Source organism: Ascaphus truei, chromosome 8 (assembly GCF_040206685.1).
Source record: "Ascaphus truei isolate aAscTru1 chromosome 8, aAscTru1.hap1, whole genome shotgun sequence".
In the NCBI taxonomy this organism is placed as follows: Eukaryota; Metazoa; Chordata; class Amphibia; order Anura; family Ascaphidae; genus Ascaphus; species Ascaphus truei.
The window spans coordinates 42,469,174-42,492,992 of NC_134490.1; the positions used below are offsets into that span (position 1 = coordinate 42,469,174).

The window sequence follows — 23,819 nt, forward strand, 5'->3', positions numbered from 1 at the left end:
CCAGGCTCCCTGCAGCGGAGGATCAGGTGACCTACAGGTAACAGCGCACTACACATAGTCACCCTAGGCATGGGGGAAAGGGGGCTACACACAGAAATGTGTTAGCGTCGATAAACAATTAGAAGTTTTTGGGACCTATGCGTGTGTCCAAAAGTGAGACCCTTCATGATTAGTTTGCGAGGATGACAATTTATTTTACTCAAATGATAGATGTTATTGGCTACGTTATCAGTCTTTTTGGCTATGGTTTGTCTCCTCCCTTGTTTTCCTCTATATTTCTTCTCTTTCTTGACTCTGCAGGTGATTTTGTTTCTATCAGAGGAGTAAAACGGTTCCTTGTTTCCCATGAACGTGAAGATCTAGGCTTCTCTAAAAAAAAAAAAAAACCCTGAAATTCTGATACTTCCTTTTTGATTCTCCATATTAGTTCTATTATTCGTTACTATCGAACCCTGGTGATAAACCCCTGTTGATCTATTTTGGTAATGAGATCCCTTATTTAGATGCGGTCTATCATTCCTGCGTGGAAACTCTTCCCCACCAGAATTATTATATCCATAGGAGTGCCTTCTATAGCATTGCTTGTTTAGTTCTCCTTGAGAGAGCCTGAATATGCCCACTGACAATTGGTTAATTTAAACCATTTCACTGTTGTGTGTATATACATACATACATACATACATACATACATACACACATACATACATACTGTTATTGTATTGAATTTTTTTAGCTTGGGTGTTATAGTATGTTTTATTTACATTGGCCATTAGCCCTATTACACACATTTGGTTAGTAGGGCTAATGCCAGTACAATAAGGGGCAGCTAAGGTTGTTGGGGGGGGTGGAGGGGTGGGATATGGGTAGGTGCCCCAGAGAGGGATACTAGGTCATCCTGGGGAATTAAGGGAGAGGTTGTACCGCAATGACATACAATGGGTAGTAGGGTAGTTAGGTATTTTTTATTAACCCCTTGGCTACCATACTGACCATGAAGGCAGACATAATACCCTACACTTTGAGAAGCAGAGTACATTGTTGGCGCTATATAAATAAAGATATACATACATACTATGGCTTCCAATGGGTTAATTATTTACATTTTATTGGAAAGGCAGATGCCAGGTATACAGTATATTGCATTGAAATATACTGTATTTGCATTGCATTGCAATATATACCTGGCATCTTCCCTATGGCTAAAGTGTGCCAGTGTTACTGCCAGCTAGCGCCGGGGGTGCCTTATTCCAATGTTGGCTGGCTAACATTGTGTTACCCATATGAAAATGAGGGGCATAACAGATGTTGTTTTTGGGTATATATTTAGCTTTGTGGATCTCTGTTAAAGTCAGGGAAGCTAAAGTCCGGCAATTATTTACTTTTGTTGCCCTGATTTAACATAGCTTTGTGGATCTGCTGTACCCCTCAGTCTCTAGTTCTCACTCTGTCACTCACGCTCTCTGAGCTCTGTCTCTCACTCACTCAGTCTCTCTTGGCTCCTCTCTCTGATCTAGTAGCCAATCTATCTGTGCTCTTTAGTATGTACGAACTCAGTCCCCAGTAGGTGTCGCTATCCCTGGTTTCCGCCTCTCCCAGTCTGAGCTCACACAGCTGATCAGCCCTTTTATTGTCATCATCTGACCCTTCCTAGCCCAGGACACAGCGACATGGGGACCCGAGATGACGAGTATGATTATTTATTTAAAGGTGAGCGGAGTCTCCTGCAGTGTGACAGGAGTACTGTGCTGCAGATCAGTGTGTGTGTGTACATATATAGTTCTGATATGCACCTATATACAATAGTATGTATCTGTAATTATAATACATGTATATACATGGTATGTATGCACATGCTCTTTTATTTATATATATATATATATATATATATATATATATATATATATATATATATATATATATATATATATATATATATATATATATATATATATATATACTGTGAATAGAGAGATACTACATGCACGTATGTATAGAATATGCAGCCATGCCTATATACACTATGTATCTGTAGTTAAAATACAAGCATTTTTCTACATTGTATGTATGAACATGCTCTTATATACACCGTATCTGTAATGATACATTTAGTTGCTGTGTATACACTGTGTATCCATGTCCTCTAATTGTACCTGTAGCAAGTACTGCATCTATATTTTTTGTCTTGTACCTATTGAAACCCGCGGTACCTATTGTATTGTACCTATTTCTGCCCATAGTTCTGCACTGCCTGACTCCCACCAGTTAAAGCTCAGAACCATCCACTAATTACAGCAGCTTGAAGATCAATGACTGATTTGATACATAATCAGGCTGTTGTAGGAAATGTATCACGTCTCTATTTTATGTGTATATGAATAGATACAAAAAAGTCCAAAAAATGTTTTAATGAAGCATGCTCTATGCAAAAACTGCATTGCATGTGTGAGCCTTCATAGGAAGTGCTCTCTTGAACCTATTTTCATGTGGCCAATGTTGGAGTTTCAGTGTATCTGTAATGGCAATACATGCAGTTATATACACTGTATCGGTTTAACAGTTTGCATATTGGAGTGCCTACTCGTTGTGTGTGTGTGTGTGTGTGTGTGTGTGTGTGTGTGTGTGTGTGTGTGTGTGTGTGTGTGTGTGTGTGTGTGTGTGTGTGTGTGTGTGTGTGTGTGTGTGTGTGTATATATATGTATGTATGTATAAAGATGTGACAATACATAGCTCTCTGTAACCGAGCATCCTCTAAAATAATGCCTGTGTTTATTGTTGTGTGTGTGTGTGTGTGTTTGTGTATATACTAGATGTTGGCATCCTCCCTAGAAGTGCAACTCAGCTGCTGTTGTGTTGAATGCAGGGTATCCAACAATGCTATCTCTGTATTAAAACCCCTCTCACTTTCTCTACAGGGGCCCCTTTATTTCCTGATCTAACAAAGCTCAGGAAACAGTAAGGAAATGTCAGGTTTCGCCTAAAAGCTTCCCTTTCCCCAGGATGAAAAAAAATAGTAGTGATGTCAGCATTTAAGCACTCAACATAAAAACATGCAGAGCTGTTTAAGAACATGCAGAGCTATATACAGCAACCAGTAGGTCCCTCTGGTAGTTCATGTTAGTTCCAGCAACAAGTATCCTTAATGTACTATATACAACACACAATATATACACTTACGAAGGAAGCTTATACTTAACAGATAGTTATAAAACCACAAAAGTGGAAATTTTTAGAAATCCCTGTATATATGTTTATATGAGAAAAAAAAAGCAATTTGTATAAAAGTATATTCATACATGTACGCGTGTGGATAGATAGATAATATAGTATAATAACTTTTTTATACAGTGCTGTCAACATAGACAGCAGTACAACATACAGTGCATGTACATAGAATTTTGCAGGCACAATGAGTCCCTGCCTCGAAGAGTTTACAATCTAATTTTGGTACAATAAATGATCCAATGGGATCAAGAAAGAATTATCCCACAAATTGCACTCATCCACAATAATATGTCTTATAGCAGAGATGGATAGTCTTCTAATAATGTTCATTAAAGGAACTCGTGTTCTATATCTGGGTTAGTCCAGTTCCAAAATGGTAACAAAATGTATGCCCATGAGACAAGTGATCATGGCAGAATATTAAATAAACAAAAAAGCTTTATTTAATAATTGAACTCACTAAGTGTAAATATATACAGTGTTGATAAAAGATGATCAAAAATACCCAATTCAACCGCAAATTATTAATCCGCCATGTGGATTTCGGATTCAATATGGAATCTGAGTGCGGATTCTTAAAAATCCACCTGCATTGTATCCAATGGCAGATTCTGATTTTTAAGCTTTCTAGGAGTTGCACAATGACTAAGGCTGCGCTTATATTGCCGGTGACGGTGATATCAGGCTGCGGTCGCTGGAAAAATCAAATAGAGATTACTTCCAGTGATCGCAACCAAGCTGTCTCTCCGTCACGCAGCGCTTACTATAAGCGCACGTGACGGCGGCAATGCATTTGTTTTGACACGATGTCGCATCGCTGTCGCCGGCACTATAAGCGCAGCCTAAGAGAAGACTTTGACCTCCGGGTTTCCTGGAGCTGATGCTAAATCAGGCTGCTGCATTGAAATGTTAATAGTGTGCCAAAAAGGGCAACCAGCTGTAATCAGTGACTGTCTCAGCAGAGTCAGCATTTTGTATTGTGCCTCTCGCTGCAGTACATTATAGCATAGATAATATTGCAGGCTGGGTAATAGTCAATCGGCAATAACAGTGCACAAGCATATGTGGGACTGTCTATCCATGTACACGTGTGAGTGTGCATATCAGTGTATGTGTATAGTGCCTGTGTGCCTGACAGTGAACTTGAGCAGTGGTTAAAGAGCATCAGGTGCTGCATTAGGGCTCAACAGCTATAAATGGCAGATGGCATCATTAACCCCTTCACGGCAAGGCCCCAAAGAAATTCAGTGTGTAAGTAATTTCCCAAACAATCAAAGCAGCCAAATATTTGCCAAAATTTTTTTTTTTTTGGGTGGGTGGGGGGGACCTAATTAGATTCCTCAATTCTTTACACAAGGTTGTTTTATAGATGGCGACATAGGATTGCACCTTTAAAGGGAAAAGGTCGCAGTAAGATAATAATTAGCATCGTGGGTTATAATAGTTAACAGAGAATAACATGTTAACTTCATGTCACCCCTCTTAGTACAATGATGTTTAACCAATGAGGCCAGCTGGGGGGTTTGTAAAGCTTGCAACTGCTACAATTCACTACTCCCTCATTCATTGGTTTAAGAAGATGGTAAATATAATATACATTACATATATAGGCCCATATTCACTAAATGGTGCTAAGCTTTATTACACGCTAATTCCTATTCAAATGAATGGGAGTAAAAACGGGCCAAAGCTTATCACCATTTAGTTATGGGCCATAGCAAGATATCTACTAACATAGCTGATATTGCAAATACTGTAGACATCCCCATTATATGTACTGTACCACAAATAAGGAGAAAATAAGGAGCCCTCTTCCCTGCCTCAGACCCCATTCGATCCCTAGATTTTTACCATATTTAGGCTCTTGTGTCTCTTTGCTGTATGTAACCTCCACCACCTGTCCTTGGAGGTTGTAACATGGAACCAGTACTCTTTAGGAGTCCTGCATGTGCTGGTCTTGGATGCAGCTCTCTGCAACAGTGTTCAAGTTATATTATTTCAGGGAGAACAACCATAAATTGGAAATATAGACAGAATTCTCTTACTACGAGGTCTATTAACCCCATTTTTACACATCAAACAGCGGACAAAATAAGCGTCACATTTTAGCTTCCGATCATATTAAACATAGGCTTTTGTCTTAAGCTTCTAAGTGCAGAACCAGAAAACCTATCCAGAGGCAGCCTTTATAAATGGCTAAAAACAGCTTTGCACGCCAGGCTGCTGAATTTCGAGCCTGGTTGTCTGTTGGGAGTTTACCCTATTGCCTCATCGTGTGTCCGTTTGTCTTTGATAATCTCGCCGGTGCAGGGGAAGGATGTTGCATAGTATAAATTCAGTCTTCCGGTGGTATCTCCGCTATCAGCCTGTGTCAGGTCTCTCCTCTCCCTCCTCCTCCTCCCTGCACAGTCAGCATATTAAACATTCCCATTTCCTGGACAGGAAAGACAATGAGTTTAACCCTTTCCCTGTGTGCCGTGGTTCCAACGTAGTCCCTATTCTGCCAGAGGGGGCATATTTTCTTTGCCCGCTGGAAAGAAAAGTGTGCTTCTTATGAAAAGTAGCACACACAAAGTCAGACGGCCTGCAACTCATTACTTCCTCCCAAACCTGGCCCTACTACCTCCTTCCACATTACTGTTGGAACTACGATCATTCACCGAGTAGCCCAAGCACGCTGCCTTGGGGTCACACTCGACTCCTCTCTCACATTCGCCCCTCACATTCAAAACATTTCTAAAACCTGTCGCTTATTCCTCCGCAATATAACAAAGATACGCCCTTTCCTCTGTTGCTCGACTGCTAAAACTCTGACTCAGGCCCTCATTCTCTCCCGTCTTGATTACTGTAACCTCCTGCTGTCCGGCCTTACTGCCTCTCACCTGTCTCCCCTACAATCTATCCTAAACGCTGCTGCCAGAATCACTCTACTCTTTCCGAGATCTGTCTCAGCATCTCCCCTCATGAAATCCCTCTCCTGGCTTCCGATCAAATCCCGCATCTCACACTCCATTCTTCTCCTCACTTTTAAAGCTTTACACTCTTCTGCCCCTCCTTACATCTCAGCCCTAATTTCTCGTTATGCACCATCCAGACTCTTGCGTTCTTCTCAAGGATGTCTTCTTTCTACCCCCTTTGTATGTAAAGCCCTCTCCCGCCTTAAACCTTTTTCACTGACTGCCCCTCACCTCTGGAATGCCCTTCCCCTCCATACCCGACTAGCACCCTCTCTACCCACCTTTAAGATCCACCTTAAGACACACTTGCTTAAAGAAGCTTATGAATAGCACTGTGGCTATTCTGAACACATGATACATAAAGCTTGGCCCCCTGCAGACACACTTACCAGAACTCCCTCCTACTGTCTCTGTACGTTCTCCCTACCTACCAATTAGACTGTAAGCTCCTCAGAGCAGGGACTCCTCTTCCTTAATGTCTAAAGCACTTATTCCCATGATCTGTTATTTATATTATCTGTTATTTATTTGATTACCACATGTATTACTGCTGTGAAGCGCTATGTACATTAATGGCGCTATATAAATAAAGACATACAATACAATACAATTGAATAATTGTAATTGTAATTGTAATAATTGTACAAAAAATGTATGTGTGTGTATGTATATATATATATATATATATATATATATATATATATATATATATATATATATATATATATATATATATAGCAAATAGAAATATTATTGTATGCTCATTTGCATGTCTTAGACAGGTCTGCAACCCCGCCTTTCACCATTATAACCCAGCACACAGCACTTCCACTGCAGCAAGGGATTCTGGGAAATCACACACAAATGAGCACACAGTACCCCCTTTTGCTTCAAAACCATTGACATGGTTCCCTATAGGCTTAAGCTTGCTGCATGGTCACAGCTTTGAGCACAGCCAGAGTTAAGATGCATAGCCAGTAAACCCACCCACAGACAGCTGTTTCTACCTTAATGGGTCTCATCAGTGTGGGGTTGGTTATACTGGCTATGCAAAAATGAAGCAAAGATAGGTTTTACCATACTTAGTTAAGTTATGGTGGGTAAAAGTTACAAAAGCCTATAGGGAACCATGTTAATGGTTTTGAAGCAAAAGGTGGCACTATGTGCTCATTTGCATGTCATTTCCCAGAATCCCTTGCTACAGTGGAAGTGCTGTGTGCTGGGTGATAATGGTGAAAGGCTATCCATGCCCATATTGGGGGCATGGTTTACCACTGTGATAATCAATGGGTACAGGGTGTGGGGGTAGTTGCCCCAGGGAGGGTAGTGGGGGAGGGGGGTTAACCACTTTATTACTATAGCGGTTACTAATATAGTGGCCAGTATTTTATTATTTTATTGTAATTTTGCTGCCCATGAAGGATGAGGAAGACGAGGAGGAAGATGATGAAGGCCTTCATCCTGGCAGGGATAAGTTCAACTTTAATTTACTTTATGCTGGCTGGGTAATGTTTTATTTTTAATGGACAAATCCGCTATTATCCAGATCTGGATAATAGGAATTTTGCCCATTATTGTACTGTATGTGTTGGGGGAGGTGTTGGGGGTAGAGGGATTGGGTAGTAGGGTTGTTGTATTTTAATATTTCTTGGGGTAGAAGGGGTGGATGAAGGGGGTACTTGGCCCAGAGTAGGTGGTTAGGCCTACCGGGAGTGTAGCGGGAAGGGTTAACCCTTTCATTACCATAGCAGTTACCACATCTATGGTAATGAAGGGGTTAACTCCTCCCACAACCTTCCCTTAAGGTCTAACCACCCACCTGGGGCCAAGTACCCCCATTTACCCACCTCCTCTACCCCTAATAAACATTAAAATACAACAACCCTGCAGCACTCTGCCTGGTCTTGCCTTGCCGACCACTGACTTTTCTGACCCTCAACCTTGCTAGTTACCCCCACAATCCGCACGTCTCCAATCCTCGGCTAAGTGTCCCCTACAGTCTGCACCTCTCCAACCCTGAACCGGCTACCCACAACTATGATACCCGCAATACAGATGCGACTTCCCGGCTCCAGGTCGGTGTATCCTATCCCCACCTCAGCCTCGCGATACCATCCTGTTTGCGGCGAGCACTCGTTACAGTATGCTCAGCCCCACAAACACGGACCCCGCTGAGGTGGATCGAGTCCTGACCCTGCACCAAGCCTGTTCCATCAACTGGAACTATACCTGGACCGGAACGAGAAACAGATGGATCAGCTCCAGACCACCATACAGTCTGCTTCGGACATGGTACAGTGTGCAGCGGCACCCCCTGCCTTCACCACAGCAGTAGTACCGGAACCGGCTGTCACGCATGCCTCCTCGGAACCACGCTCCATACTCCTAACTGCTATGGCGGGGATCCACTCGGATGTTTCGGTTTCCTGAATCGGTTCTCTATCGAATTTGAACTATCACCCTCCCGGTTAATCTCGCAAGGTTCCCATGTGGCGTATATTGTCTCCGTCTTGACGTGTGAGGCTTTGGGCTGTGCATCGCCTATTTGGAAGATCAGACCAAATCTCACCAATAACCTTTATTTACCCAGGAACTCAGGCGGGTCTTCGACACACCGGCCCGCAAAGTGATGGGTTCCTCATCCCTCCTTCACATCTTCCAAGGTACCCTGGCAGTCGCACGCTACACGATCGAGTTCCGGACTCTTGCTGCCAAGACCGATTGGAACAATGAGGTACTCATCGCGTTCTTCTGGCAGTGGCTTTTAGAGAACCTCAAGGATGAGCTTGCCACCCTTGAACGACCATCCGAGTTGGAGGACCTTATGGCTCTCTAAATTCACATTGACCAACATCTAAAGGAACGGAGAGCCGAGAGAACCCAGCGCAGAGGAGGCGGTCAATCTTTGCAACCTCGTTCTCCACCTTCCGTTCCCGACTACCTCCTAGAGCCTGAGGAACCTATTCAACTCGGAGGAAGTAAGCTATCGCCAGCGAGAAGCGTCTCAGAAGGAGTACCGGACTGTGTATGTACTGTTATATACCAAAAAAAGCACTAGATGGTGCTCTATCACTCCCAAAGTGATTAATGTGACAATAATAATTAATAATAATAAGTGATATAACTAATTATCCCAAAATTAAGTGATAAACAGGGCAAACTCAGGTGTGTAATAAAATGCTCACGCACAAAACCAGTGATATAGGTGCAATAATTAAGAGGCAAAAACCAACTTTACTCAACCCTCAGCATAGGCTGTTCGACATATTACCATATCTTCCTCCAATCCCAGGGGAGCGATGCGGGAAGCCATAGAATAATAAAAATATATATATAGTGCAATATTGCTACACAATCTACTATATATTTGTGAAAGTGTTCTATGTGTCCGTGTCTGTATGTGTCTCCCTGTGTCCCTCCCTGTGTCCCTAGCGGCAATCTCATTGGCTCCCTTGGCCTGCCCCCGCACACCTCTCATTGGCCGGACACACACATACACTCACACAGAGATACACACACAGACACACACAGGCAGGACACTGAGACACACACAAAGATACACACACACACAAACTGAGACACACACAGATACACACACACACACTGAGATACACAGACAGGACACACATATACAGACAGGACACACACACACACACACACACACACACCCTCTGTCCGCCCCCCCCCCCCCCCCCATCACATGTGCCACCCTGCACCGGCTCCAGACGGAGGGGAACCGTGGCCCTCCTACCCCAGCCGCTCCCTTACCTCCCCGGCGCTACCTCCCCCTCAGGTAAGTCACACCACTGCCAGTAACTCTCCTATTTCAGGCGCGAGGCTGCAGGCCCACACAGGCCCCACACAGGAACACACAGGCCCACACAGGAACACACAGGCCCACACAGGGCGCTTCCTGCCGCCGCCTGCATGCCTCACTCAGCCGGGCGGCACATCGGGGGACCAAGCGAGCACCGGGGGGGGGGGGGAGCGCGAGTCACAGGGAACGGGGGGGGGGCAAGCCGCGAGTCACAGGGAACGGGGGGGGGCGAGCCGCGAGTCACAGGGAACAGGGGAGCGACCACCCGCCGAACCAGCGGGGGGACGGACGCCCGGAGGGGGGGGGGCATGCACATACATAAATTATGACAATACATATGCCCACTGCTCTCCACCCCCCTCCCCCACTCCCCTTTCCCCCCAACTCCCCTTTCCCCCCCCCCTCCCCCACTCCCCTTTCCCCCCTCCCCTCCCCCACTCCCCTTTCCCCCCTCCCCTCCCCCACTCCCCTTTCCCCCCTCCCCTCCCCCACTCCCCTTTCCCCCCTCCCCTCCCCCACTCCCCTTTCCCCCCTCCCCTTTCCCCCCCCCCTCCACCACTCCCCTTTATACATTGTACATTGTACATTGTACTGTGGTGTGTTTACAATAAACCGTTTTTAAACAACATCGTATTACATTTTATTCCATCTTTCTTTTCCACATTATTATCCAACCTTTACAACAAATAGTCACCTATTGTTCCACCATTTATAAATAATACTACCTATTACGCATTTACATCCCGGGCAACGCCGGGTCTCTCAGCTAGTAAAGAATAAAATTCAAAGAAACCCCAACAAATGCCTACTCACAATAGAGCAGACACAAAGGAGCAGTGATCCAACCAGTGATGTATGATAAACCTGGATCTTATGTGATGATGAATCAGCAGCCTCGGACAGAAAGAGACACAAACATAGTGCAGGTCATACACAATCATTTATAAAACAAGCAGCTCACAAATGGAGGCTTACTCTCTGGAAGTAGCTAATGGGCACAATCGGTATACAAGGTGATATGCAGGTAAGTCACGATCTCACCTCTCCATGTCGCAGGACCCACGCCGACAACCTCTTCCGTGTCTGAAGGCTCCAACACATCACTTCCGGTTGCGCGATCTTCGATCCTAGACGTCTCAGATACCTCCAGACTTGCCTCTCTGTCCTGTCCCTCACAAGACTGCTGTAAGCCATGATCTCTACGCGTTTCGCTGTTACTGATGACGGCTTCCTCAGGAGTCACTATGCGCGAAACATGTCGGTCTTATTGTCAATGACTCAATAAACTTTTTTTATATATACATTTTTAGTCACCCTCTGTCTTCATCGGGGGTGCATTACAGTTTTCCCCATTTTTTTCAATTATATATATATGTAACCCCCATCTCCTGTGGGTTTATTAGTGTACTACAAGGTGTTAATGGTGAGCAGTGAATGCTAGGCTCCACTCTGTGGGGGGAGGGTGCCATAGAGCTACTGTGTTACACGAGGCATAAAGAAGGAAGCCGGGAGTTCTGGGAGTTAGGTTCCAGCATGACAGAGGGAGAGAAGCCTCGGGAGTAGAGGTAGGGGATATTTTCCCTAATGTATAGTATAGATCAGGACCCCCTTTTATTGTGTTGCATTTAGGTATAGTAAGGATCTCATAGTATGGCCACATGGAAAGAGCATGTCCCAGTAACCGAATGCAGACATGCCTTCGTGGGCAAAGCAGAAAATCCCCCAGGATGTCTGGGGATCAGCCCTATAAGTGGATCCCCATCCACAGTATTCAATACAATCTGAGGAAGTGGCCATTTCAGAACACGACTAGAAGGTAACAGTAACATTGCATAAAACAGGCCAGGATCTCAGTAGGGTCTCGCAGTAAAAGGGACCTTCAAAATGTAGTTAATAAGGGGGTCCAGTCCATAAGATGAAGAAGCTACTATATCAAGTAAATGTGCCTCCCATGAGTGTTAAGAGTGGGCACTCTGGGAAGACATGTACCAAAAGTGACTTTGGTATGGAAGAAATTAAGTATAACTATATTAATCTATATGTAACAGGGACTGCAATGTTCCTACACATGGGAACATAAATATATATTGAAGTTGTATTATAAAACACCTGGCACCCATAATTTCTATCGCCCAGCTGACCACAGACAGCACCCCGAGACAAGGTAAATCATTGCTGATGTCAAACACACAACTGCCTTGATGTAACCTCCCTAGGGAGCCTTGCAGGGATATATATATATATATATATATATATTTTTTAAAAAATTGTAAAAAAAAAATCTTGGAATGCTCCTTTAAAAGTGTGTCTTAGCTCAGTTTGTTGACTTTGATGACTCTCTCCCCACAGTGGTGCTGATTGGAGACTCCGGGGTGGGGAAGAGTAACCTCCTGTCTCGCTTCACTCGCAATGAATTCAACCTGGAGAGTAAGAGCACCATCGGGGTGGAATTTGCCACCAGAAGCATCCAGGTGGACGGCAAGACCATAAAGGCTCAGATCTGGGACACGGCCGGACAAGAGAGATACCGAGCGATCACCTCCGCGTGAGTAACGCATTCCCGAGTGCTCTAATCTTCTGTAAGGGTCATGTCTTGTAAATAGAGGAGTAGCCCCTTGCTTTGGGGAGTTGAGGTTAGGGATGTATAAGAGGGTGATTCTAACTTTTAACCCTCTGAGTGCTCCATGAGAGCCACTATGTCCAGGGGCTCTGTGACTTAGTGGCTATGTCATGGGCCCTTTTAGCTAGTTATTAGAAGAGATTGCATTCCAAATGCAATCTGGCACGCCGGGAAATGGAAGAGATGGAATCCTCTTCCGTTTCCATGATAAATGACACCACGGTCACATGATTGCGATGTGCCATGGGGGCTGTGGCATTCTGGAGCCATGGCCTCTTTGGCAGTCAAAAGTTTCTATCCTACTGTCCTGACCCACTAGGTGACTTAAGGGCCAGACTGTGTGTCTCCAAATTTGAGAGACTCACAATCTTGGTTAGACCGATCCTGTTAGTGCGGCTGAAGGGAGAGCTCTGTGTATATCAGTGTATATACAGTGTGTATGTATTGGAGTCAGTCTGATCTGTGCCTATCAATGTATGTACAGAATGTGTACATCTGAGTCAGTCTGCTCTGTGTGTATCAGCGTATATACAGTGTGTGTATATGAATCAGTCTGCTCTGTGTGTATCACTATGTATGTGTGTGTTACCCCTCTTTATTTGCCTATATGTATATACTAGGGCGGGGGCCTGTCCGCCTCCTCTGTACCTGAGAGAGAATATTCAGCCTGCAAAGTACCGGACTGTGGTCAGAAAACGCAGCGGGACACATATCTTCTAAATAATAGTACTTTATAGGTAGGGAACGAAGGAATTGCATGCAGTGGCCTTAAAAATCAGTAGACCCCAGACAAGACTTAAGGCAATATGCATGCAGCAAACCTCGCTGCGTACATGTCCCACAGAGTCACTTAATCAGCTCCAGTGGCTGTGTGCTAACTAAAAGGGCCACTGTAGGTGCCAGCACAGGGTTGGAACGTGTGTAGTGTTATATAGTTGAAATGGTTGCTGGCCTGTTACTGTACAAGCAGTGTTGTGCCCAGGGTACTTACAAAGGATACTGGTGTGTTTAAGGCCGTGATTATACACAAAAACGCACGCGGCATCGCATGTAGTGGCGCCAAAACAATGTAGCTTACCTCTAATGCAAGTGATTATACTGCAAGCGACAGTCGCGGTGCACCAACTGCAAAGCGGACAGCTGGGGAAGAGACATAAAAAATTAGTTTTTCCTTGCGACGGCCGTGTCACCTGAGCGGCTCAGCCAATGAGGGTGATCCGCTCATGGGCACGCCTCTGCCTCGCCTCCAAGCCTCATCTGCTCTCCCTCCCCCGTATAATCAAGATGCTGCTCGGTGCAGCGCTGGGTGACATCACAGAATAGCGTTGCAGCCTTGCAGCACTTGGTATAATCAAGGCCTTAGGAGCGATCACCCTGCTGCTTTCCGGATTTATGACTCACAAATTTGAACCACCTCTCTCATCTTGCCGTCCTGTTGGTCTTTTAGGCTCTGCGACCATGCTTTCTCATCTACCGGGCTTCTCGGGACGGGTCCTCTCTCTTTTCTCTCTCATGTGGATCTGACTCTCAGGTCACTTCTCCCTGGTTGTGTCTTTCCACACTTCCACACTCCCTTCCTATTGCCTTTTCTGTTTACTGTTTTCGCACTCCTTTGTGAATGTCTCTGTTCTCTCAAACTTCCCCACTCCCCACTGCACCATTATTTATACACCTCTCTCCCAACAACTTCTTTACCCCACAATAAAAAAACACCCACACAGATCCTCTATTCACACCCTCTATCTACTCCTTTCTGCTGCTGGGGATCTCCCCTAAGCCTGAAGCCAGACATACACACCTGCTCTCACCCATGCCTCCCTGCCATCTCTTCCCATGTAAATGGTGAAAAACTTTTCATTTTAATACTGACTAACCTTAAAACTCGCCTCACAAATCAAGCATCCCAATAGCCTGCACTCATGGCTATTGTCCCACAGTCACTCCTACCACCTATTGTGGCCAAGCACCCCCATCTACAGGACTTATTTCCTCTCCTGCTGTCTCTGTAAGTTTCCCCTCAAACCTCTTAGATTGTCAGGTCTTCAGGGCAGGGATTCCCTTTCCTATTGTTTGATTTTGCTGCACTTATTGTATTATTATAATTCCCTGTACTGTATTCTTTGTGAAGCGCTGAGTACACTTTTGGCGCTATATAAATAAAGACATACAATACAATACAATACTCCTGTTGCCATAACATCCCAGCTCCTCACTCTCCAATGGGCTTATTCATTTCTTCTGCTCTCAGCCTCTAGCCGGAGAGTATGTCCATCAATACACTTGACATTGTGGTATGCAGAGCAGGTTAACTCCTCATATCAACTGGGAAAGGCAATTGTTTTACATATCAGCCTCAATATTGCATAAACTTTTCTAAAATATTGTTCAAAGACTTTGTGGCAATGGTTAATAAAGCTACAATGATTTGGAATCAGTAACAGTATCAGTATTTTTTGCAAGACATATCAACGGTTTGACAGCAGATCTGCCTTTAGTACTAAGGTGCTCCCCTCTCCCTCAGTTATTACAGGGGCGCAGTGGGAGCCCTGCTGGTTTATGACATCGCCAAACACCTGACCTACGAGAACGTGGAGCGCTGGCTCAAGGAGCTGAGGGACCATGCGGACAATAACATTGTCATAATGCTGGTCGGGAACAAGAGCGACCTGCGTCACCTCCGAGCTGTCCCCACTGACGAGGCCCGAGCATTTGCAGGCAAGTATATCTCTGTTAGTCACCTGTCATTAAAAACTGCTCATTACAATTGGCTCCGTCGGGGGACTGACCCTTAGGGGTGAATTCTATATCTGCCAAAGTGGACGATCGGTCCAATTTCAGCAGAAATTCTCCATGGAAATCATGCTTTGGAGCATATAGCATAAGCCCCTTAGTGGTTCAACAATATATTTTGAAGTGGGTGCAGTATACAAATACATGAGGAGCCAACAGCACTTGAGCTTAGGGTACCGTTAACATTGTAAAAATAGGGAGTACCATCATGGGTTAAGGTCTGGTCATGCCATTCTTTTTATTTATCTCGCAGTGTGTGTTTATCCCATCACCCTCAATCCCCCCTTTTAAGTCCCCTGGAATTTTAAGTTGGTATATAACTTCACCACCCTTTAAGTGAAGAACTTCTTCACATTTCCTGAGCCTCCAGATTCAGAGCATGACCTCTGACATCTCTTTCGGTGTAATATGCTATCTTCCTATACCCTTGATATATATGAAAGTTTTTATTATTTCCCCCTCTCCCTTATGCAATCTGTAATTGTTACAAGTTACTCAGTCTTTTCTGATATAGACCATGTAGCGTTTCAGTAGCCTTTCTTTGCCCAAGCTCTCAATTTATGTATGTCCTTATGAAGACATGGGGGTCGATTCACAAAGCAGTGATAACTGCTTTTAATTTAGATAAATGCCCTTTAAGTGCGATAAGGCCTGCTGCGCGATTCACAAAGCAGTGATAACTGCTTTTAATTGAGATAAATGCCCTTTAAGTGCGATAAGGCCTGCAGCGCGATTCACAAAGCAGTGATAACTGCTTTTAATTGAGATAAATGCCCTTTAAGTGCGATAAGGCCTGCAGCGCGATTCACAAAGCAGTGATAACTGCTTTTAATTGAGATAAATGCCCTTTAAGTGCGATAAGGCCTGCAGCGCGATTCACAAAGCAGTGATAACTGCTTTTAATTGAGATAAATGCCCTTTAAGTGCGATAAGGCCTGCAGCGCGATTCACACAGCAGTGATAACAGTGCAGTATCGCTCTTGAAAGGCTTTTTTTCACCAAAAAAAGAGTCTGTGAAAAAAAGTTGTGCGATCATTTTGGGCCTGTTTTTTGTTTAGTTCACCATTTATTGCTATAGTGGTAAATCAGGTCCATATTATATGAGCATGATGTACCCACTGTACCAATGAATGGGAGAGGGTTGTTGCCTTGGGAGGGTGGTTAGGCCTCCTGGGTGGGTAGTGGGAGAGGGTGAGTTAACCCCTTAATTACTATAGCGGTTACTAACCGCTAAAGTGATTAAGGGGTTAGGGGACATTAGATTGTATTTTGGATTGCATTGTTTATGGCAATGGAGGATGTGGATGGTGATGAGGATGAGGACGGCCTTCATCGTGGCAGCCTGGCAGGGGTGAGTGCAAGTTTTATTTACTTTATTCTGCTGCTTAATGTTGTATTTTAAATGGGCAAATGCACTATTATCCATATCTGGATAATAGTAATTTTGCCATTACTGTACTGTATGTGTTATGGGGGAGGGGGGTTGTATTTATTTCAAAGTATTGTTTTTTTTGTTTGGGCACAGGATTGGTACCGCAGGCCAGTGGAGAACCCCGGACACCAGCGGGGGCCACCCGAGGGCCACGGACACCCGCGGGGACCTCTTCATTGCCTTTGCGGATAGCCGCTAAGGTAATGAAGCTGCTGTAATGTAATTTTTTTTAATAGTGCGCGGGAGCCGGGGGTCTCCTGAGCTGAACCACATTGATTTCTGGCTCAGGGACCGCCTGCTTCCCGAGTTACAGGCCCCGGTATGGGGCATCGGATGTCAGTGTCACCGCCATTTTTAAAGCGTCCGCGTCACATGACGCAGGACATTTAAATAATGGAGATACCGGCACCCAATATCTGGGCCTGTAACTCGGGAAGCAGGGGGTCCCTGCTGAAATCAATGCGGTTTAGCTCAGGAGATCCCTTGCTCCCGCACACTATTAATAAAAATTAAATTAAAGCAGCTTCATTACCATAGTGGCTATCCGCTACGGTAATGAAGGATTTTTTTATTATTATGTGTGTTTTGATACTAGTTTTCATGTGCGGGGGGACTCCTGAGCTGAACCACCTTGATTTCAGCCTCGGGGACCCCCTACTTCATGAGATACAGGCCCCGTTATGGCGTGCCGGTATCCCCCTGCAGTATTTAAATCCCTTGGTCACGTGATGCGGGAGATTTAAAAGCACAAGGGATACCGGCACCCCATAACGGGGCCTGAATCTCATGAAGTAGGGGGCCCCCGAGGCTGGAACCAATGCGGTTCAGCTCAGGAGACCCCCTGCATATGTACACTAGTATTAAAATGAATAATTTTACTGTACAATCGCCTGTAAGACCCGTGCATGGAGACGCAGCGTCTCCATGCAGCTCTTACAGGCTGCTTTTTTTTCTATCAGCTATCGTGCTGTAGAACTTATAGCGCAACAGCAGGAAAAACAGCTTGCGCGATAGTGCAGTTTTGTGATCGGCCTTAACAAAATGCCCTTCACTTGTCAGTGAATCCCGCGTTTGGCTTCATTTTTTTTAAGTACGATCACAAAATGCAAATGCGTACGCAAAAGCTCAATGCTTAGTGAATTGCCTCCATGGTCTCTAAAGTGTTTACCAAATTAGTTTTTTTTGTAATCTTTCAGAAAAGAACAGTTTATCATTTATTGAGACATCCGCTTTGGATTCCACTAATGTAGAAGAGGCCTTTAAGAGCATTCTGACAGGTAAGGTTTTCCACATCGGTGGCACTAAAGCATTACATTATCATAATTAACTCTGCCTCTCTCTATTATTCTGTTAAAATATAATCTATAGAAACTACAGCTCAACCCCGTTATAACGCAATCCGTTACAGCGCGAATCCGCTTATAAAACACGTTACAGGCGTGGCTCCTAATTTTCTTATTTACTGTATGAATACTTTACAACACGATTATTGGTATCTTAAATACTTTATTGTACAGTACATTATTTCTAACGCGATACGCTTATAACGCAGTGTGATTCTTTGGACCCCAAGCACAGCGTTATAAGGGGGTTGAGCTGTATGTGATATTGTGCGTTATACTCCAACATGTTGTGTTAACAGTAGGAGCAATAATCCCTGCTATATTTCTATATAGATATGGAGATACTATGGGTTGGGCTGAAGGAGCTGCTCAGTGAGTAAAGACACTGACTCTGGCACTGAGTGTGAAGCAGGGGAACCTGGTTCAATTCCTGGTGTCGGCTCCTTGTGACCTTGGGCAAGTCACTATATCTCCCAAAAACATAGATTGTAAGCTCTATGGGGCAGGGACTGTGTCTGTCTGCAAAATGTCTCTGTAAAGCGCTACGTAAAACTAGAAGCGCTACACAAGAACATGCTATTATTATTATTATTATTATTACTACACGCCTTAACTCCCATTCATATGAATGTGAATAAAAGTGTGCTAAAGCTTAACATCCTTGTGTGGATCTGGGCCTAGGTTTGATTCGAGATACCAACTGCTCTGTCTTTACAACTTGTACAACTTTACCAGTCACTCCATTAAGTGTTAGGTTACAAAGTTACGTAGTAGATGAGGTTGAAAAAAGACATACGTCCATCAAGTTCAACCTATACTAAATTTACATATACTTTATCCTATATTTGTACTTCCGGTATATTAATCCAGAGGAAGGCAAACAAAAAACCCAAGTGAATTATATCATCGAATTATATCTCAAAACGGGAAAAATAAATTCCTTCCTGGCTCTAAATATTGGCAATCAGATTACTCCCTGGATCAACATCCTTCCCATGTTAGCTTATTTGGTATATCCCGTTATAGCTTTCCTTTTTAAAAAGATGTCCAACCTTTTTGTGAAAATATCTATTGTATCTACCATCACAGTCTCCATGGGTAATGAATTCCACATTTTAACAGCCCTCACTGTAAAGAACCCTTTCCTTTGTTGCTGGGGAAATCTCCTTTCCTCCCACCTTAAAGGAGGACCCTGTGTCATTTGTACTGCCTGTGGGATGAATAGTTCTTTTGAAAACTCCTTGTATTGTCCCAGAATATATTTGTATATAGTTATCATATCCCCTCCTAGACACCTCTTTTCTAATGTAAACAAATCTAATTTAGCTAGCCTCTCCTCATAAGTCAGTTTATCCGTCCCCTTTATTAATTTGGTTGCTCTTCTCTGCACTTTTTCTAGTTACATAATGTCTTTTCTAAGGAGTGGTGCCCAAAACTCTACTCCATATTCAAGGTGTGGTCTTACTAATGCTTTATAAAGGTGCATAATTATGTTTATTTCCCTTCCATCCATTGTCCGTTTAATGCAAAATAAGATCTTGTTTGCCTATGCAGCTATTGCATGACTTTGGGCACTATTGCTAAGCCTGCTGTCTACAAGCACTCCTAAATCCTTCTCCATCAAGGATTCTCCTAATTTGAACCCATTTAATTAGTAAATTGCCTGTTTATTCTTGTTTCCTAAATGCCTAACCTTACATTTATCTGTATTAAACCTCATCTGCCATTTACCTGCCCAGGTTTCCAGTCTATCCAATTCCTTCTGGAGAGAAATTACATCCTGCTTTGATTCTACTACCTTACACAATTTAGTGCCAGAAGCAAAGATGGAGACTTTGCTCTCTATGCCAACATCAAGGTCATTAATAAACACGTTAAAAAGCAGTGGTCCCAGTACCGATCCCTGTGGCACTCCACTTACAACTTTAGCCCAACCTGAAAAAGTTCAATTTATTACAACTCTCTGTTGTCTATCCTTCAACCAGTTTTCAAACCCAGTGCAAATATTTTTATCGAGTGCAATTTGCTTTATTTTGTACACTAACCTTTTGTGTGGAACCGTATCAAAAGCCATTGTAAAATCTAAGTGGACCACATCAACTGCATTACCCTGGTCTAAATTCCTACTTACCTCCTCAAAGAAAATAATAAGGTTAGTTTGGCATGACCTATCCTTCATAAATCCATGCTGACTATTACTAATAATTTAGTTTAACATTAGGTATTCTTGCATATTATCCCGTTCTAAATCTTCAAGTAGCTTCCCCACTATTGATGTTAGGCTTTTAGGTCTGTAATTCCCCAGTTGTGATCTAGTTCCCTTTTTAAATAGGCACCACATCTGGTTTACGTCAATCTTGTGGTACTGAACCTGTGGAAATAGAGTCCTAGAATACTAAATGTAGTGGTTTGGCTATTACTGACTATTACTTAGTTAACGTCTTAAGAACTCTTGGATGTATGCCATATGGGCCAGGTGCCTTATTTACTTTAATTTTATCAAGCTGCCTATGAACTTCTTCCTCAGTTAACCAATTGTTAGTTAATGTAGAGGTTTTGGATTCCTCCTGCAGCACTACTATTGCAATTAATTCTTCCCTGGTAAATACAGAGGCAAAGAATTTGTTTAATTCCTCAACTTTTTCCTTATCGCCAATAATTTGTCTGCCCTTCTCACACTGAAAAGGTCCTATATTGTCTTTTCTAATTGTTTAGTTATTAAAGTACTTAAATAACTTTTTAGGGTTCATCTTACTTTCTATTGCAATCCTTTTTTCATTATCCATTTTTGCTAATTTGATTGCCCATTTGTAACGTTTGTTACATTCTTTATAATTCTGATATGATGCCTTCGTCCCTTCTGGCTTCAAGAATCTAAATGCCTGCCTCTTCTTTAACATTTCCTACCCTACCTGTTTATTTAGCCACATTGGTCTAGACTTATTTATTTTATATTTTTTGTATGTATGTCTTTATTTGTATAGCGCCATTAATGTACATAGCGCTTCACAGCAGTGATAGTAACAATCATATAAATAATAAGATATAAATAACACAAAGGGAAAAAGTGCTTCAGACTTAAAAAGTAACATTTAGGAAAAGGAGTCCCTGCTCTGAAGAGCTTACAATCTAATTGGTAGGTAGGAAGAACGTACAGAGACAGTAGGAGGGCATTCTGGTAAGTGTGTCTGCAAGGGACCAAGGTTAATGTATATGGTGTTAATTATCAGCCATCGAGCTACTCATATGCTCATATACTTGGATTTTTTATCCAACGGTATACACTAAGTGTGTTTTTTTAACAATGTTCTAAAAACTGGCCATTTATCTTCCACATGTTTCCCTGCAAAAGTTTAATATAAAACTGTTTTATACTATTTTCTGGAGAATTGTGATGTTATTTTTACATTTTAAAGCTTATTTTGAGTTAAAAAAAAAAAATCTAAAACCACAAGCAATACTTTTTTTTTCTTTTAGAACTACAACCAAAACCATATTGGCACTAACACTTTAGGAAAGAACCCCTTAAGGTCCATATTCAGTAAAGGGTGCTAATCTTTAGCAAGTCTTAGCTCCCATTCATTTGAATATGAGGTAGAGTGTGCTAAAGCAGGGGTGCGCAAACCGGGGCGGGGGCACTTCCCGAAGGCATTAAATTAAATGCCGGGGAAGCGGTGAAGGCCTCTGTAACTCTTTCTTACCATGGTTCAGACGTCTTCTGGAGATGCTTCGCCATGGCAACGCAGCGTGAAATGACGTTGCGCGGTCATGTAATGTCACGTTGCTATGGCAACGCGACAACATGACGCCAGAACGTCAGAGCCACGGTAAGGAAGGGTGGCGCGAGGAGAGGGGGACAGCCAGATAGGGGGGCGCACAGGAAAAATATTGCGCTCCCCTGTGCTAAAGCGCAGCACCCTTTAGTGAATATGAGGCTCAATGGGGAAAGTTGCTTTGACGTGTAAACATGCCATACATTACTGCCTGTACTTTACAAAACAACAAAGAATGTTATTCTCTTGGCTAAAGAAATGTATAGCAGTTACACATAACGAGTAACAAAAATGTCACTGTGGAAGCTTACAAAGTCATGCCCAATGCCTTGCCACTGTGGATGCAAAGCATTGTGGGGAGCGACTTTGGGAGCTCCTGCTGTAATTGACAGCTATACCACCAACGCTAAGGTGCAGTTTGGAGCTTACTAAGTGTGCAGTTCACACACAGGCACAGAATTTCACTATATTACCTATGATCCCCCATTACATTTTTTTAGCGAACCCCTTGGAGACACCTTGCAAACTCCCAGAGTTTCCCCTACATTTCCATAGTAATCAAAAGCTTTGGAGGGATTTTACTATCTGTATCTAATATCTTTTAGTGACAAAACTGTTAGTCCTCAAAGCCCCAGGTAAAGGTTTTTTTTGTTATGATGAAGCCATGATTAATCAAACAGATAAACAGAAGTCGCTGATATACTGGAATTCAGCGTTTCTGGAGAAAAGGGAAACATTCATTTATTTACAAGATACAAATAAGTAAAAGTTACTGTTGGGTTGAATCTTTCTAAGAAAAGCCATTACAGCGATAATTGTTTTTAACTTGCTATATGGGACTGAAACTATAAATGTGTGATATCTTTGATCTAGCTGAAATGTCTTGCTCTGACTCTATAAATACAGTATCGGCTTCTCTCACACCTGTCCCTGCAGAAATCTACCGCATAGTGTCACAGAAGCAGATCGCAGAGCGGTCGGCACACGACGAGTCTCCTGGAAATAACGTGGTGGATATCAGCGTCCCCCCCACTACAGACGGGCAGAAATACAGCAAGCTGCAGTGCTGTCAGAACCTGTAATTGGATGTACCGGCCGTAAGCGTACCATGCAATATGAACTCCTGTGTCAAACCTTCAGCACTGATGATGTTAAAGCAGATTATACATCTTTCAAAATGTAGTCTCAAAATATATATATATATATATATACAGTGGTTGACAAATCACCAAAAAATCTACTCGCCACACAAAAAAATCTACTCGCCACCTAGTACCAAATGTGTGCTGATTGGGCCAATATTTACTCGCCCGGAGGTTAAATCCACTCGCCCGGGGCGAGCAAATGTATAGGTTTGTCGAACACTGTATATATATATATATATATTAAATTATATTATAATCAGAAAGGGAGATCCAGCACTCTTGAGATTTTCATAAACGTGTGTTTATTTGAGGTGATCGACGTTTCGCTCCTCGTTGGGACATGGGACTGAAAATCCCAAGAGTGCTGGATCTCGTTTACTGATATTGTACTTCTCCCCACTTCCGTGACACCTTGGTCTCAACTTAATAGGAGTGCCTTACCACGCAGACTTTTTCCTTAATGTGTGTGTATATGTATATATATATATATGTATATATATATGTGTATATATATGTATATATATATGTATGTGTGTGTGTATGTATATATTATATGTGTGTGTATATATATAACACACACACAGTTGTGTGAAAAAGAAAGTACACCCTCTTTGAATTCTATGGTTTTACATATCAGGACATAATAACAATCCTTAGCAGGTCTTAAAATTAGGTAAATACAACCTCAGATGAACAACAACACATGACATATTACACCGT

General features: G+C 43.0%; 2 protein-coding genes across 3 annotated transcripts in view; one reads left to right on the plus strand and one right to left on the minus strand.

Annotated features, from left to right (window-relative positions):
• Positions 1-5,618, minus strand: part of LOC142501600 (intelectin-1-like) — a 55,448-nt gene extending 49,830 nt beyond the window's left edge. Inside the window, exon 1 of the mRNA XM_075611672.1 lies at positions 5,482-5,618. The gene's annotated coding sequence lies outside the window, so the exon portion shown is untranslated. The remainder of the gene's footprint in view (positions 1-5,481) is intronic.
• LOC142501603 (ras-related protein Rab-11B-like) lies at positions 1,592-23,714 on the plus strand. 2 transcript variants are annotated; one of them, XM_075611683.1, is made up of 6 exons: positions 1,631-1,707; positions 2,913-2,952; positions 12,346-12,541; positions 15,138-15,331; positions 18,035-18,115; positions 22,891-23,714. In XM_075611683.1, coding segments are annotated over exons 2-6 (618 nt in total). In that variant the 5' UTR covers positions 1,631-1,707; positions 2,913-2,951; the 3' UTR covers positions 23,037-23,714. The 2 variants fall into 2 exon arrangements, with proteins under 2 accessions (XP_075467797.1, XP_075467798.1); XM_075611682.1 differs by lacking the exon at positions 2,913-2,952 and having other exon boundaries at positions 1,592-1,707; positions 22,891-23,713.
• Positions 23,715-23,819: the final 105 nt, after the last annotated feature.

Excerpts from the sequence above, each read along its gene's own strand:
- LOC142501603 (XM_075611682.1), top strand. The coding sequence starts at position 1,668 with ATGGGGACCCGAGATGACGAGTATGATTATTTATTTAAAG. Across the intron at positions 12,542-15,137 it reads TACCGAGCGATCACCTCCGC|TTATTACAGGGGCGCAGTGG; the intron begins GTGAGTAACGCA and ends CCTCTCCCTCAG. Across the intron at positions 18,116-22,890 it reads CTTTAAGAGCATTCTGACAG|AAATCTACCGCATAGTGTCA; the intron begins GTAAGGTTTTCC and ends CTGTCCCTGCAG.